General features: G+C 49.4%; 1 protein-coding gene across 2 annotated transcripts in view; it reads left to right on the forward strand.

Moving 5' to 3' along the window:
- The window catches only part of HKDC1 (hexokinase domain containing 1), a 48,767-nt gene that overhangs the window by 10,177 nt on the left and 25,280 nt on the right, over positions 1–13,310 (forward strand). Inside the window, exons 3-8 of one of the 2 annotated variants that reach the window (XM_011927138.1) lie at positions 3,066–3,214; positions 3,316–3,435; positions 8,193–8,285; positions 8,790–8,885; positions 10,389–10,488; positions 12,915–13,098. In XM_011927138.1, coding sequence (XP_011782528.1) covers positions 3,066–3,214; positions 3,316–3,435; positions 8,193–8,285; positions 8,790–8,885; positions 10,389–10,488; positions 12,915–13,098 — 742 coding nt within the window. The remainder of the gene's footprint in view (positions 1–3,065; positions 3,215–3,315; positions 3,436–8,192; positions 8,286–8,789; positions 8,886–10,388; positions 10,489–12,914; positions 13,099–13,310) is intronic. The other variant, XM_011927147.1, reaches the window with a different exon arrangement.

A 13,310-nucleotide genomic window follows, 5' to 3' on the forward strand; every position in this document is an offset into this window, starting at 1 on the left:
TCAGGAGATCGAGACCATCCTGGCTAACACGGTGAAACCCCATCTCTACTAAAAATACAAAAAATTAGCCAGGCGTGGTGGTGCGCGCAGCCTCCAGTCAGCCTCCAAGGCCACATAGGCCTTGGGGGTGAGCCCCGGAGCCCTGAGGTCGTCAGCCTGGAAGTAGTCCCAGCTACTTGGGAGGCTGAGGCAGGAGAATGGCATGAACTGGGGAGGCAGAGTTTGCAGTGAGCTGAGATCGCGCCACTGCACTCCAGCCTGGGCGACCGAGTGAGACTCCTTCTCAAAAACAAAACAAACAACAAAAAAAACTCTCCTGATTCCTTATGGCGTCTGTCTCAGAAATGTGTGCAGTTTCCAGAGAAGTCCTGAGTTTACCTACTCCCATCAGGACCTACCTGTGAGGGAGTTACCTGTTTGAGCCCTAATTACCACCCAGCCTTTTGGTCAGGGGGCTACAGTGGTCTGTTCTGACAGGATCAAGTGCCTTGAAAGTGCTGTGTTCATACTGGAGCCTTCTCTGCCAGTCATGGAAGGGGCATGGGAAGAGTGAGGGTGATGGTGATTCTTTGGCTTGACCCCTGCTGCCTCTGTTCCAGACCTTAGCCTCCAGTCAGCCTCCAAGGTCACATAGGCCTTGGGGGTGAGCCCCGGAGCCCTGAGGTCGTCAGCCTGGAACCTGGAGCATTTCCTAATACACACTTTCCCAGTCCCTCCCCTTGGGGACTCTGAATCTGCAGGAATCTCCACATTCAGCCACCGTGCGTCTTTGGGAGACTCTGCACCGGGGAAGGGGAGGGAGTGAAGGCATGAGCCCCCGCAGTGACTTAGGAGAAGGGAACCTACCATTGGTGTCCAAGGCAGGTCATGGAGGGTCCTCTGGAGCAGGCAGATTGGCCAAAGGAATCTACCCCACTTGGGATGCTGTTTTTCTTTCACTTTCTTTTCAGAAACAAGGTCTCCCTCCGTCGCCCAACCTGGAGTGCAGTGGAGCCATCATAGATCACTGCAGCCTTGACCTCGTAGGCTCAAGTGATCCTCCTGCTTCAGCCTCCCAAGTAGCTGGGACTACAGGTGCATGCCACTACACCCAGCTGACTTTTGTCTTTTGTTTTGTAGAGACAGGGTTTTACCATGTTGACCAGGCTGGTCTTGAACTCTTGGCCTCAAGGGATTAATTCTCCTGCCTGGGCCTCCCAAAGTTCTGGAACTACAGGTGTGAGCCACTGTGCCTGGCTGGGGATGTTTTCTTGATGTCTGTGAAGACCCCGAGGTCCCACAGACCGCTGTTGCCTGGGCAGATCATCACTCTCCCAGGGTACACTGGTTCCTTTTTTCTGGGGTCAGAGACAGAAGGGATCACACCATGTGGCTTCCATGAAACGACACCTCAAGCCACTGTTGGAGTGAGGTGTGTGATCGCCGTGCGGGTGCTGGGAGTGGGATGTTCCGCACAGACGCTGGCCAGGTCTCAGCACATCCCCTCCCGTCCGATGGCAGCACAGCAGCCTCTTCTTTTGTTAAACCCTCCGTCTATTCTGGTTGATGTCGGAGGCCTTTGTCCCCAAAATCTCAGATCTTGGCATTCCCTAGCTTAAAATCTTTCTGTGGCTCCCTTTCACCTCCCAGATAAAGCCTGAGATCCTTGGGGTGGGATAGCTTTTCCAAATCCCTCCAAATTTAACCCAGGAACCACTTTCCAACCTCATTTCTGTGACAGCTGCCCTCCTTTGGCAAAAGCACACTCACTCCTATCGGATGCTCTCTCATTCCTTTGCCTGTGGTTCCTCCCCCTGAGACCCCCGCTCCCCGCAGCCTGGCAGCCGGACTCCTGCTCACCCTTCAACACTCAGCTCTGTGTCCCCTCCCTGGAGAGCCAACTGCCTTTGACTCCCAGCTTTGATCTGGGTATCTCTCCCTGTGCCTCTCACAATCTAAGCACTGGTCCTACTATATGGAAATGGCTGATTTATGTGCCTGTATTTCGGATCAGTTTCCCAGGGAGCACATCGCCTTTCATCTGTACATCCCTAGCACCTGACTCATGTTACTCAGCACAGAGTAGATGCTCAGTAAATGTGTGGACATAGATTGTGTGATCTACCCTACTTCCTACACAGCAAGACAGCATCTGGGAGAACCGTCTTGCTTGGTGCATAATAAAGAGTAATAAAAGTTGCATAGGATTAACTCCCTGAATTCCCTCACCGAATAATAAACGGCTCCATCAGCTCCTTTGCAGCTGATCTGGGAAGGTAAGAATTTCCAGATGTCTCCACAAAAACAAAAAAAATCGAGCTGGCTGCACCTTTGCTACTCTAACTATGGTCTATAGACCAGCAACAGCAGCAGCATCACCATGTTGGTCAGGCTGTTCTTGAACTGCTGACCTCAGGTGATCTCCCCGCCTCGGCCTCCCAAAATGCTGGGATTACAGGCATGAGCCGCTGCACCCAGCCTCCACCTTTCAATTAATGGCATCTGTCTTGGGCTGGGCTGGGTCGTGTTCCAATTTCTCCTTTTGGAGTGGCTCTGGCCTAAAAAATTCAGCATCCTTGGCACCTCAAGGGCCATCATTTGGTCCCTGTCTCCTCTCGCCTCCAGGAGTGTTTTCCCTCTGCCCATAGGATCATTGGCTGCAGGAGGCTGTCTGCTCCTCGCTGCACACCCTGTCTTCCCCTCATACCTTTATCCGAGTTTCCCCAGGCTGGGAGTACCAGCTGTCTTCCTGGTGATGGCACCCCAGGGTGGGCTCCACCGTCGAGGCCACCTTTCATACCACCTGCAAGGACTGTGCTCACACTGGCCTTCTCCAGCTGAAATGCGCCTTCCTACAGCATGAGCCAGTGGGTTGGGCTCAGGCTGCAGAGTCAGGCAGATTGAGTTCACATCTCAGCTCTGCGCCTTACCTCGAGGGCTCTGAGATATGGCTATAGTCCTCAGCCTTGGCTAATGGGCATAATGATACCTAGTGGTTGTTAAGATTTGATGACGTTGATTATATGTCCAGCCTGTAATCTGTAGTAGACCCTCAATAAATGGAAACTGAATTTGTTTCTTAATAGAAAATGGGGAGTTCCTTTCCCTGGATCTCGGAGGGTCCAAGTTTCGAGTGCTGAAGGTGCAAGTCGCTGAAGAAGGGAAGCGACACGTGCAGATGGAGAGTCAGTTCTACCCAACGCCCAATGAAATCATCCGCGGGAACGGCACAGAGGTACCTGGCAGGTGGCTCCTGTGACGGCAGGGAAGGCGGTGGCTTCTGTGTGTGGGGAAACCACACCTCAGCCCATGTCCTTTGCTTTCTCTTCTCTGCAGCTGTTTGAATATGTAGCAGACTGTCTGGCAGATTTCATGAAGACCAAAGATTTAAAGCATAAGAAATTGCCCCTTGGCCTCACTTTTTCTTTCCCCTGCCGACAGACTAAACTGGAAGAGGTAAGGCCAGAGCCCGCGGAGGGAAGCAGCTGTGCAGGAACTGGGGCTTGCGGAATGCGTTGACGGGCGGGAGTCAGGCTATGCACAGGAGAGAACAGCGGGAGCTTTCTTGTTTGTCTTTTTCTTTTCCTTTTGTTCTTGATGAGGCGTCAGTGTGAGGCAGAGAACTTGTTAACGCAGTGGCCTTGATTTTATGATTAACGTGGGCACAGCTCGGGAAAGTGGAATGCTTTTCAGTAACTCTGAAACCTTGGTGTGAGGAATTCCTTGGAGGGCTTGTTTTAAGCACAGACTGCTGGGCCTACTGGAATCAGTGTTTCTGCAAGGAGGCCCTAAATTCGCCTCCCTGACAGGTTCCCAGGAGATGTGATGCTGCCTGAGGCCTGCACTTAGGACCACTGACATAGCCAAGTAGAAGAAGCGTGGGAAGGCTGGGGACTCTGTCCCTGTCGTGAGCCCTCAGGAGGAGGATTAGAATGGGGACACTGGAGTGAGAATGTCCTGGAGCAGACACAGAGCCTGGGGTACACAGTCTCAGCTGTGCCACCTGCCAGGCGGGGGTTCCTGGTAACTCGTCTCTGTGTGTCTCAGTTTTCAGTCTGTAAGCAGGAGGAAGCTAACCTGATCTTATGTGAATAAAGACAGCAAATAAGGGGACGTTCTGTGAAGAGTCTAGTCTCCCCGGGCCACTCCTGTCTGGGTTGGGGACGCTGATCAATCTCCTCCTGGCCCTTCTGGTTATGATGCCCAGTTGACAGTCACATGGGCCTCCTTGGGATGTGCTTGATATTGCCAGCTTGAGTCGCTTATTGATGTGGAATAGTGAAAGGGAATGAGCTTCCACGGTCCACACACATGGCTGCGCGAATCATGGTTCAGGACAAATTGTGTCCCCTTGGACCAGTTCCTTAATTTCATGAGCCTCTTGTTTGCCCTTTGAGAAAATTTTATTTAGTTTTACTTTTTTTGTGTGGAGATGAGGTCTCACTATATTACGCAGGCTGGTCTCAAACTCCTGGGTTTAAGTGATCTGCCTGCCTCTGCCTCCCAAAGCGTTGGGATTACAGGCATGGGCCATTGTGTCCCGCCTTGTTTTCTCATTTGTAAAGCAGATAATAATATTTGCTTGTTGGGCTGAGGTGAAGCTTAGGCAAAGCATTTGTAAAGTGTCCAGCGCTGTGGTTGGGCCTTACACAGTAGCTGCTAGGCTGTGGTGACTGTGCCTGGATTACTTGTCTCTTTGTGCTTTCGTATCTTATCCCTCAATTCAACAGAGGCTTTTGGAGGGCAAGTAGTGCCCGCCAAGGGCACAGACCTTCCCCGCCAAGGTCTCTCACAATGTGTTGTGTTTAATAGGTGCTTGATAACTATCTCACAGTTGAAAGGTGTCAATCATTTATTTGATTCCATTGTGGGAATTTGCCATCATCTGTACAGAGGACAGGCTGAGTTTTACTTTTTCATTCTTTTATAAAGAAGGGATTGAGAAAATAATATAAAGAAGGTTCCAGAGGCCTGACATGGTGGCTTATGCCTGTAATCCCAGCACTCTGGGAGGCTGAGGTGGGAGGACTGCTTGAGCCCGGGAGGTCCAGGCTGCAGTGGGCTGTGATCACTCCACTGCACTCAGCAGCGCAGGCCACAAAGCGAGACTCCATCTCTAAAACAAGCAGCCAGGTGCGGTGGCTCATGCCTATAATCCCAGCACTTTGGGAGGCCGAGGGGAGTGGATCATCTGACATCAAGAGTTCAAGACCAGCCTGGCCAACATGGTGAAACCCCGTCTCTATTGAAAATACAAAAATTGGCCGGGCGCGGTGGCTCAAGCCTGTAATCCCAGCACTTTGGGAGGCCGAGACGGGCGGATCGCGAGGTCAGGAGATCGAGACCATCCTGGCTAGCATGGTGAAACCCCGTCTCTACTAAAAAATACAAAAAATTAGCCGGGCGAGGTGGCGGGCGCCTGTAGTCCCAGCTACTCGGGAGGCTGAGGCAGGAGAATGGCGGGAACCCGGGAGGCGGAGCTTGTAGTGAGCCGAGATCACGCCACTGAACTCCAGCCTGGGTGACAGAGCGAGACTCCGTCTCAAAAAAAAAAAAAAAAAAAAAAAAAAAAAAAAAAACAAAAAACAAAAAACAAAAATTAGCTGGGCCTGGTGGCGGGCCTCTGTAATCCCAGCTATTCAGGAGGCTGAGGCAGGAGAATCGCTTGAACCCAGGAGGTGGAGGTTGTGGTGAGCTGAAATCACGCCACTGCATTCCAGCCTGGGTGACAGCACGAGACTCTGTCACAAACAAACAAAAAACAACAACAAGAAAACATACAAAAAAGTTTCCAGGGAATGTTTGGGTGAGGCCAAGTGGAGCTGGCTGGCAGAGAGAGGTCCCAGGAGTGAATAGACGTGTGTGTCAGGGGTTCGGGAATCAGGCCCCTGGCTGGATCCTGTAGTGTGGGTGGTGGAATGAGAGTGTGCCAGCTGCTCTTATTCGAGAGCTCTGAAACAGAGAATCCAGGAAGAAGGAAGAAAATTCTCAAGCTCTGTGAGAATTCATTCAACTTTGAGAATTTAACGCACACGCTTTCTTGATAGCTTGGCAGCGGAGGGTGTGAACGTATGGTTTACCCATCCAGGATTTTGTCATTTATCTGTGTTGAATATCCACCAACATCCTTCTTAGTAATAACGATAAAAACACGTACCTCGGGTTTTGACACTGTACCTCACACTGTGCCAAATGCTTTATGCGCATTATCTTGTTAAATCCCCCAAACAATTCCATGAGGTAGATATGATTATCTTCATTCTACATTTGAGAAACACTGCAGCTCAGTGAGGTTAAGAGACTTGCACAAAGTCACAACCAAGAGTAGCCCACCCCAAGCTCATAAGCGCCCCAACCACAGTGCCTTTCCAGAAAGACACCACTTTAGAACCTCAATGAAAATGGCAGCAGGTGCCTGAAAACATTTTGATTTTTTTTTTTTCTTTTTTTTTGAGCTCTGTTGCCCAGGCTAGAGTGCAGTGGTGTGGTCTTGGCTCACCACAACCTCCATCTCCCGGGTTCAAGCAATTCTCCTGCCTCAGCCTCCCGAGTGGCTGGGATTACAGGTGCGCGCCACCACACCCAGCTAATTTTTGCATTTTTAGTAGAGACAGGGTTTCACTAAGTTGGCCAGGCTGGTCTTGAACGCCTAACTTCAGGTGATCCTCCCGCCTCAGCCTCCCAAAGTGCTAAGATTGCAGGTGTGGTGAGCCACTGTGCCCGGCCCATTTTGACCTATAGTGCCATATCACAATAAAGATTTTTCAGGTAAAATTTAAACTAAGGAAGAGCATTTAATTATATCAAGGAGAGGCCGGACACAGTGGCTCATACCTGTAATCCCAGCACTTTGGGAGGCTGAGGAGAGCGGATCACATGAGGTCAGGAGTTCGAGACCAGCCTGACATTTTTTTTATTCTTATTTTTGAGGGAACAGAAAGTCTTTTTAAAAATTTATTATTATCATTATTATTATTATACTTTAAGTTCTAGGCTACACGTGCACAACATGCAGGTTTGTTACATATGTATACATGTGCCATGTTGGTGTGCTGTACCCATTAACTCATCATTTACGTTAGGTATATCTCCTCCTAATGCTATCCCTCCGCCTTCCCCCCTCCCTACAATAGGCCCCAGTGTGTGACGTTCCCCTTCCTGTGTCCAAATGATCTCATTGTTCAGTTCCCACCTATGAGTGAGAACATGTGGTGTTTGGTTTTCTGTTCTTGAGATAGTTTGCTGAGAATGATGGTTTCCAGCTGCATCCATGTCCCTACAAAGGACACAAACTCATCCTTTTTTATGGCTGCATAGTATTCCATGGTGTATATGTGCCACGTTTTCTTAATCCAGTCGGGAACAGAAAGTCTTAACCAAAGAGAAATTTCTTTGTGTGTGTGTGTGTGTGTGTGTGCATGTTTTTCTGATAATAAAATAAATGGTAATACTTTTTCAAGGTTTAAAAAAAGAGAGAAGGAATGGAAAAGTTTAAAGAAGAAAATAGAAATCACCACTTATCTCAACATTCAACTATTCCCACCACTAGAATTGTGGGTTTTTCTTTCACTCATAGCTATATATTAAGCACAAGTGTTATCCTGTATCTATAGTTTAGGAAATCTATGGTTGATTCCACTCACCAAATATTTGAGACAAAAAGAAAATGCACAGTTGTATGTAATTGCCTTTTTAACATTCTATCACAAGCATTTATCCCTCACTTCCCCCATCCACCTTCCCTGCAACAGGGAGTTTTGAAGAAAGCCACCCTGTGCATCTGTCCGGGGAGGCAGGGATGTTGTCATAGCCTGTGAGGGCAGAAGTTAGGGAGAGCTACCACACAGCGGCGCTGTGGTGCAGGGAAAAAAGCCTGAGGGCTGGTCCAGAGTCAGAGACCTGTGTTCTGCTTGGGCTCTGTCCTTCACTCGCGGTGAGATTCAGTGCAATTTCCTCCCTCTCTCAGTCTCAGGGTTTTAAAATCCATAAATTGAGGGAAATGGAGGAGGTGTGGTCAGGAAGTTTGTGAGCTTGGGTCAGCTGCTCTTGACTGAGAAGACTTGGGCGATTCTCTTAACTTCCAAGTTCTCTTCCAGTCTGAAAAGTTATATGATTATTTGCGATTTCAGACACAAAACTCAGGAAACACCATTTGTAAGCAATGATTGAGAATGCAAATTGTGTACCATTTTTCTTTCTTTCTCCTTATTAAGAGACGAGGTCTCCTTATGTTGCCCAGGCAGGCCTGGAACCCCTGGCCTCAAGCGATCCACCTGCCTCAGGCTCCCAAGCAGGTGGGACCACAGGTGCGGGCCACTCTGCCTGGTTGAGAATCATTTTTCTAAGTTGAAATTAAGTTCCTGAGACAGTCCTGCAGGGTTCCACCATGTTAGTTCTGTTCTGTGGACCTGGCAAACCATGCATTCTGCATGTCTAATACACCAGGTATTTTCATTAGAGCATTCCTTTGAGAGAGGTAGGCAGGTACATTTCCATTTTGCAGAGGAGTAGACTGAGGCTCAGAGAGGTTAAACGGCTTGTCTAATGTCTCATGAATCCAAGAGCTCTAACTTTTCAATAATTACTCCTTCTGCTACCATATATTTCAAACCACTCAGATGAGAGTAATACAGTCATTTAAATTATTAGAAGAGGCTGCAAAAGTGATGTTTTTAAAAATTGGGGTGATTCAGCTTAGAGAAGAGAAGGCCATGGGGGATGCATGTAGGCATGAAGTTTCTGCAGCTCAGTTGCACATTGCACATCTCAGCACCCTTTTCATTCAAACTGGACCTGAAATCTTCTCCCAGGGTGTCCTGCTTTCATGGACAAAGAAGTTTAAGGCACGAGGAGTTCAGGACACGGATGTGGTGAGCCGTCTGACCAAAGCCATGAGGAGACACAAGGTGAGGAATTCACCTCGGTGTGAGAGGCTCTCCCAGCCCTAGTTTCTTTCTCTTGGGTTGGAGAGGGTGGGGGTGGCGTGAAGGGTCACATATGGTGCCTGCCTGGAGGGAGAATCAGAGAAGGAATTGATCTTAGAGAAGGTCCTACTGTAGTACAGATGTGGCCAACTTGGATGAACCCACAGAGCCTCGGTAGGCGGGGTTTGCACAAATCCCTATTGAAAGGTGGCCAGCTCATCCCTGGGCCTCCCCAGCAGCCACAGCCCTCTTCCGGAGGTCTTGGTTAGATCTAATGCTGGGTGTAGGTCCTGCACGCCCTCCTCTCTGAGGCCAAAAAGATCATATTCTTTCCAGGCTGGTTCTGTATTTCACTGTCCACTCTCTGTCCATTAAATATCCCTATTTGTTGAATGTATTTTACAATAATTTAAACTACTGCGAAAGCAAGACCCACTCCTTGCTGAGCTGAAAAGTACACAAACCCCAAATTGCTTGTTACCCTGACAGCAAGAGGCATGTTTTGCTACACAGCCTTCCAGTCTTTTTTTTTTAAAGCTGGGATCTTATTCTTTTATAGCCTGCATTTTCCCTTATTGTTTTCTTTTTTGTTTTTTTTGTTTTTTTTTTTTTAGAGATGAGGTCCTGCTGTGTTGCCCAGGCTGGTAGTGCCTGGCACTCCATCCTCGAATTCCTCGGCTCCAATGATCCTCCCACCTCAGCCTCCTGCATAGCTGGGACTATAGGCATAAGCCACATGCCTGGCTCTCATTTTATTTTAAAACGTTCTTCCAAACTTTGGGGGATGTTGGTGCAATAAGCCAAGCCGACTTGGCAGAACAGGAAATCCAGACAGGAAGTCACCAAGCCACACATGGGGAGGACTTGGCCGAGTCTGTGCCTGCTGGCTGAGATGTCCCCGTGGGTGAGGATGTTGGTGTTTTCTCCTGGAAATGCCACTGCTCCCAGGAAAAACATGCTTTCCTCGATGTCTTCCCAGGGTCCCACAAACAAAGGCTGAAACCTGGGTGTGATGTGTGCCTGTAGTCTCAGCTAGTCGGGAGGCTGAGGCAGGAGGATCACTTGAGCCCAGGAGTTTGAGGCTGTGGTGTGCTATGTTTGTACCTGTGAACAGCCAGCACACTCTATCCTGGGCAACATAATGAGACCCTATCTGTAGATTAAAAACTAAAATTTTTTTAATTAAAAAAAAAACAACAACAAAAAGCAAGGGCTGGAGTCTTGGTGGCCTGTCCCTCATATTTCCACTGTAGAGGCCTTCACCCGCAAAGCGGGAGGTCGGGCTCCCCGCTTCAGCTCCCGTCGGCTCTTTCTCTCTCCTACACCCTGAACCTTGATGAGGCCTTCCTCCTTCAGACAGGCCCAGCAGGCAGGATCTAGGGATGTCTCAGCAGCCACCTTCCCTGCCCGCTGCCTCTGTGGGGAAGGAGGGAGGGAAACAGTTCCTTCCCACCCGCTGATGCCCTCTGGCCTTGTGTTCGGCAGGACATGGACGTGGACATCCTGGCCCTGGTCAATGACACCGTGGGGACCATGATGACCTGTGCCTATGACGACCCCTACTGCGAAGTTGGTGTCATCGTCGGTAACTCAGTTGGACTGGTGTTTTGAGGGTGGGGGAGAAGGGACTGTTGGGGAGTTTCATTTCAGCAAGCTCTTGAGCATTTCCCGCCCTTCGGCGGGAAGGACGCTGACACTATTTAGGAGAAGCAACATAGGTACATGTAAAACTCATTCATTCACTCATCCATTCATCCATCATTCAGCAAGTGTTTACTGAGCACCCGCTGTGTGCTGGGCCCTGGGCGTGGCACTGGGTTCCGAGTGGGGAGTTCCTGTGCTCCGGGAACTTTCGGTGGGGAGGTGGGTGAGAGGCCCAGAGAGCCTAAACTATTAAGATAATTTCAGGTGGTGGTTAGCATGATAAAAAAAAAAAAAAAAAGACAACAAAGACAGTGATGTGACCGTGAGTGAGATGAGGCGTCAGGGAAGCCTCTCTGAGGGATGGCATTTGAGCCGGGACCTCAGTGATGCAAACCAGGGGGCAAGGTAGAGGTCCGGGGGTAAGGAATCCCTGGCAAAGGAAAGAGGACACCCACAGGCTTGGAGATGGGTGGGGGTCCTGGGGGAACCCAATAGCTGAGTGATGTCCGGATGAGATGAGTGAAGGCTGAGAGTCAGAGGCCACTCAAGTGAGAGGGAGTGGACAGACTGGGCAGATTGCACAGGATGTGGACACAGTCACTGTAAGATCACCGGCTTATCCCCTGAGGGAGACTGGAAGGCACTGGGGAACTCTGGGTGGGGGATGGATAAATGGATGCCCATTTTATTTTTTTTATTTGAGACGGAGTCTTGCTCTGTCGCCCAGGCTGGAGTGCAGTGGTGCAATCTCGGCTCACTGCAACCTCTGCCTCCCGGGCTCAATTCTCCTGCCTCAGCCTCTCGAGTAGCTGGGATTACAGGTGCCCACCACCACGTCTGGCTAATTTTTTGTATGTTTGTAGAGATGGGGTTTCACTGTGTTGGCCAGGATGGTCTCAATCTCCTGACCTCAAGTGATTTCACCCACCTTGGTCTCCCAAAGTGCTGGGATTACAGCCAGGAGCCACCACGCCAAGCCGGATGTGCATTTTTTAAAAGCCCATTTTGGCTGCTGTGTGGATAATCAATTACTGGGGACAAGAGTGGAAGCAGGGCGACCATCCAAGAGACCACTGGACTGTCAGGCAAGGTGCACTGCAGCTCTGGACCGGGAGGTCGTGGTGCAGTGGGGGTGTCCAGTGGGTGGTCTCCACACCAGAGCCAGGGGGTCTGCTGGAGGAATGTGTGGGAAGGCAGTCTGGGGTACAGTACAGCTGAATGGCTCTGACTTATAGGTTGTTCTTGAATATCCCCTTCTCCTTTTCCCATTCTTTACCCCTCCTGGGGAAGGTTCTTCTGAATTGCTTTTTCTTAATGTCCCTCAAGACCCTCTTCAGCCTGGCTTTCCCGAAGGGCAGATCCTTAAAGCTGAGGGGCTCCGTTTGCCCTTCTGTTTCCAGGATCCTCGGGATGGATCAGGCCTTTGCTAGTCATGGCACCCGTCTGTCATTGTGGCTGCATCTGGTAACCACAGATTGGGGGGCCACGCCTAAACAGTGTCTGTGCATTTCTGAGAAAAGCTTTTTCCAAACATTACATTCTGTTTTTCTACATTTCTCATTTTCCATGTTGGCATTTAAAATACTCACACCAGAGTATCAGCCAAGGAAAGATACTAAAAAAAAGAGAAAAAACCCGAAAATTCAAATAGCTTTATTGAGGCATAAAAGTCCTCCGATTTTAGGTGTACGATTCAATGATTTGTAGTAAACATACAGTTTTGTAACCATCACCACAATCTGATTTTAGAACATTTCCATCCTCCCAAAAGAGTCCAAAAAGATGGTGCCCACTTGCAGTCATTCCCCAGTGCTCAAGTGTTTGAAGCATTTCCTTGGAGCGATTTTGTGTTTTGCATAATGGAGTGTTGCTTTCTTAGGTGGTAGCTAATCACTGTCTAAGATAAGCATGCAGCTTCTGCTAGAAACAATTTGTGGCAGGCCATAAGTAAAGAATATTTTTAGTACCAAATAGAGAGGAAGCTGAGTAGCTTAGGGAAAGAATTTTCAAAATTACCCTGGGTTGGTGATTTTCTGAAAAAAATATTTACAAGATTAGCTTCATATATCATCGTCTTGTAAGAGCGCTTCGTCAGCTTTCATCCATATTCATCAGGGGACTTCTTCACAATTGACTCCATTCAGAACCGCAAACCCTGAGCACCCTGAGAAGTGCAGACTTGACATGTCAGCTGTTTTCCCCATGTGCTTGGGGCTTGCCCAAGCTGCTTCCCTCAGCGAGAGCCGGCCCCCAGGGAATGAAAAGCACTTTGTGGTACATTGAGGAGGACTCCCCAGCCGTCAAGAGTTCTCTGTCTGTGCCCAGCTGGGAGCCCTCTCTCTGCATATTCTCTGATCCCTGGTTCAGGAACTGGCACAAATGCCTGTTACATGGAGGACATGAGCAACATTGACCTGGTGGAGGGCGACGAGGGCAGGATGTGCATCAACACAGAGTGGGGGGCCTTCGGGGACGACGGAGCCCTGGAGGACATTCGCACCGAGTTCGACAGGGAGCTGGACCTCGGCTCTCTCAACCCAGGAAAGCAAATGTGAGTTCCATTCTGCTGTTATCCAGGCATCGGCACCAGGCAGGGCCCAGCCACTCAGGTCCCCTGGCTGCCTGGGAGGCTCTCCAGTTATGACTAGCTATCCATCACAACTTTCTTTCTTTCTTTTTTTTTTTTTTTTTTTTTGAGACAGGGTCTCACTCTCTAGCCCAGGCTAGAGTGCGGTGGCCCGATCTTGGCTCACTGCAACCTCC

Source organism: Colobus angolensis, unplaced genomic scaffold, assembly GCF_000951035.1.
Source record: "Colobus angolensis palliatus isolate OR3802 unplaced genomic scaffold, Cang.pa_1.0 Scaffold12, whole genome shotgun sequence".
Taxonomy (NCBI): domain Eukaryota; kingdom Metazoa; phylum Chordata; class Mammalia; order Primates; family Cercopithecidae; genus Colobus; species Colobus angolensis.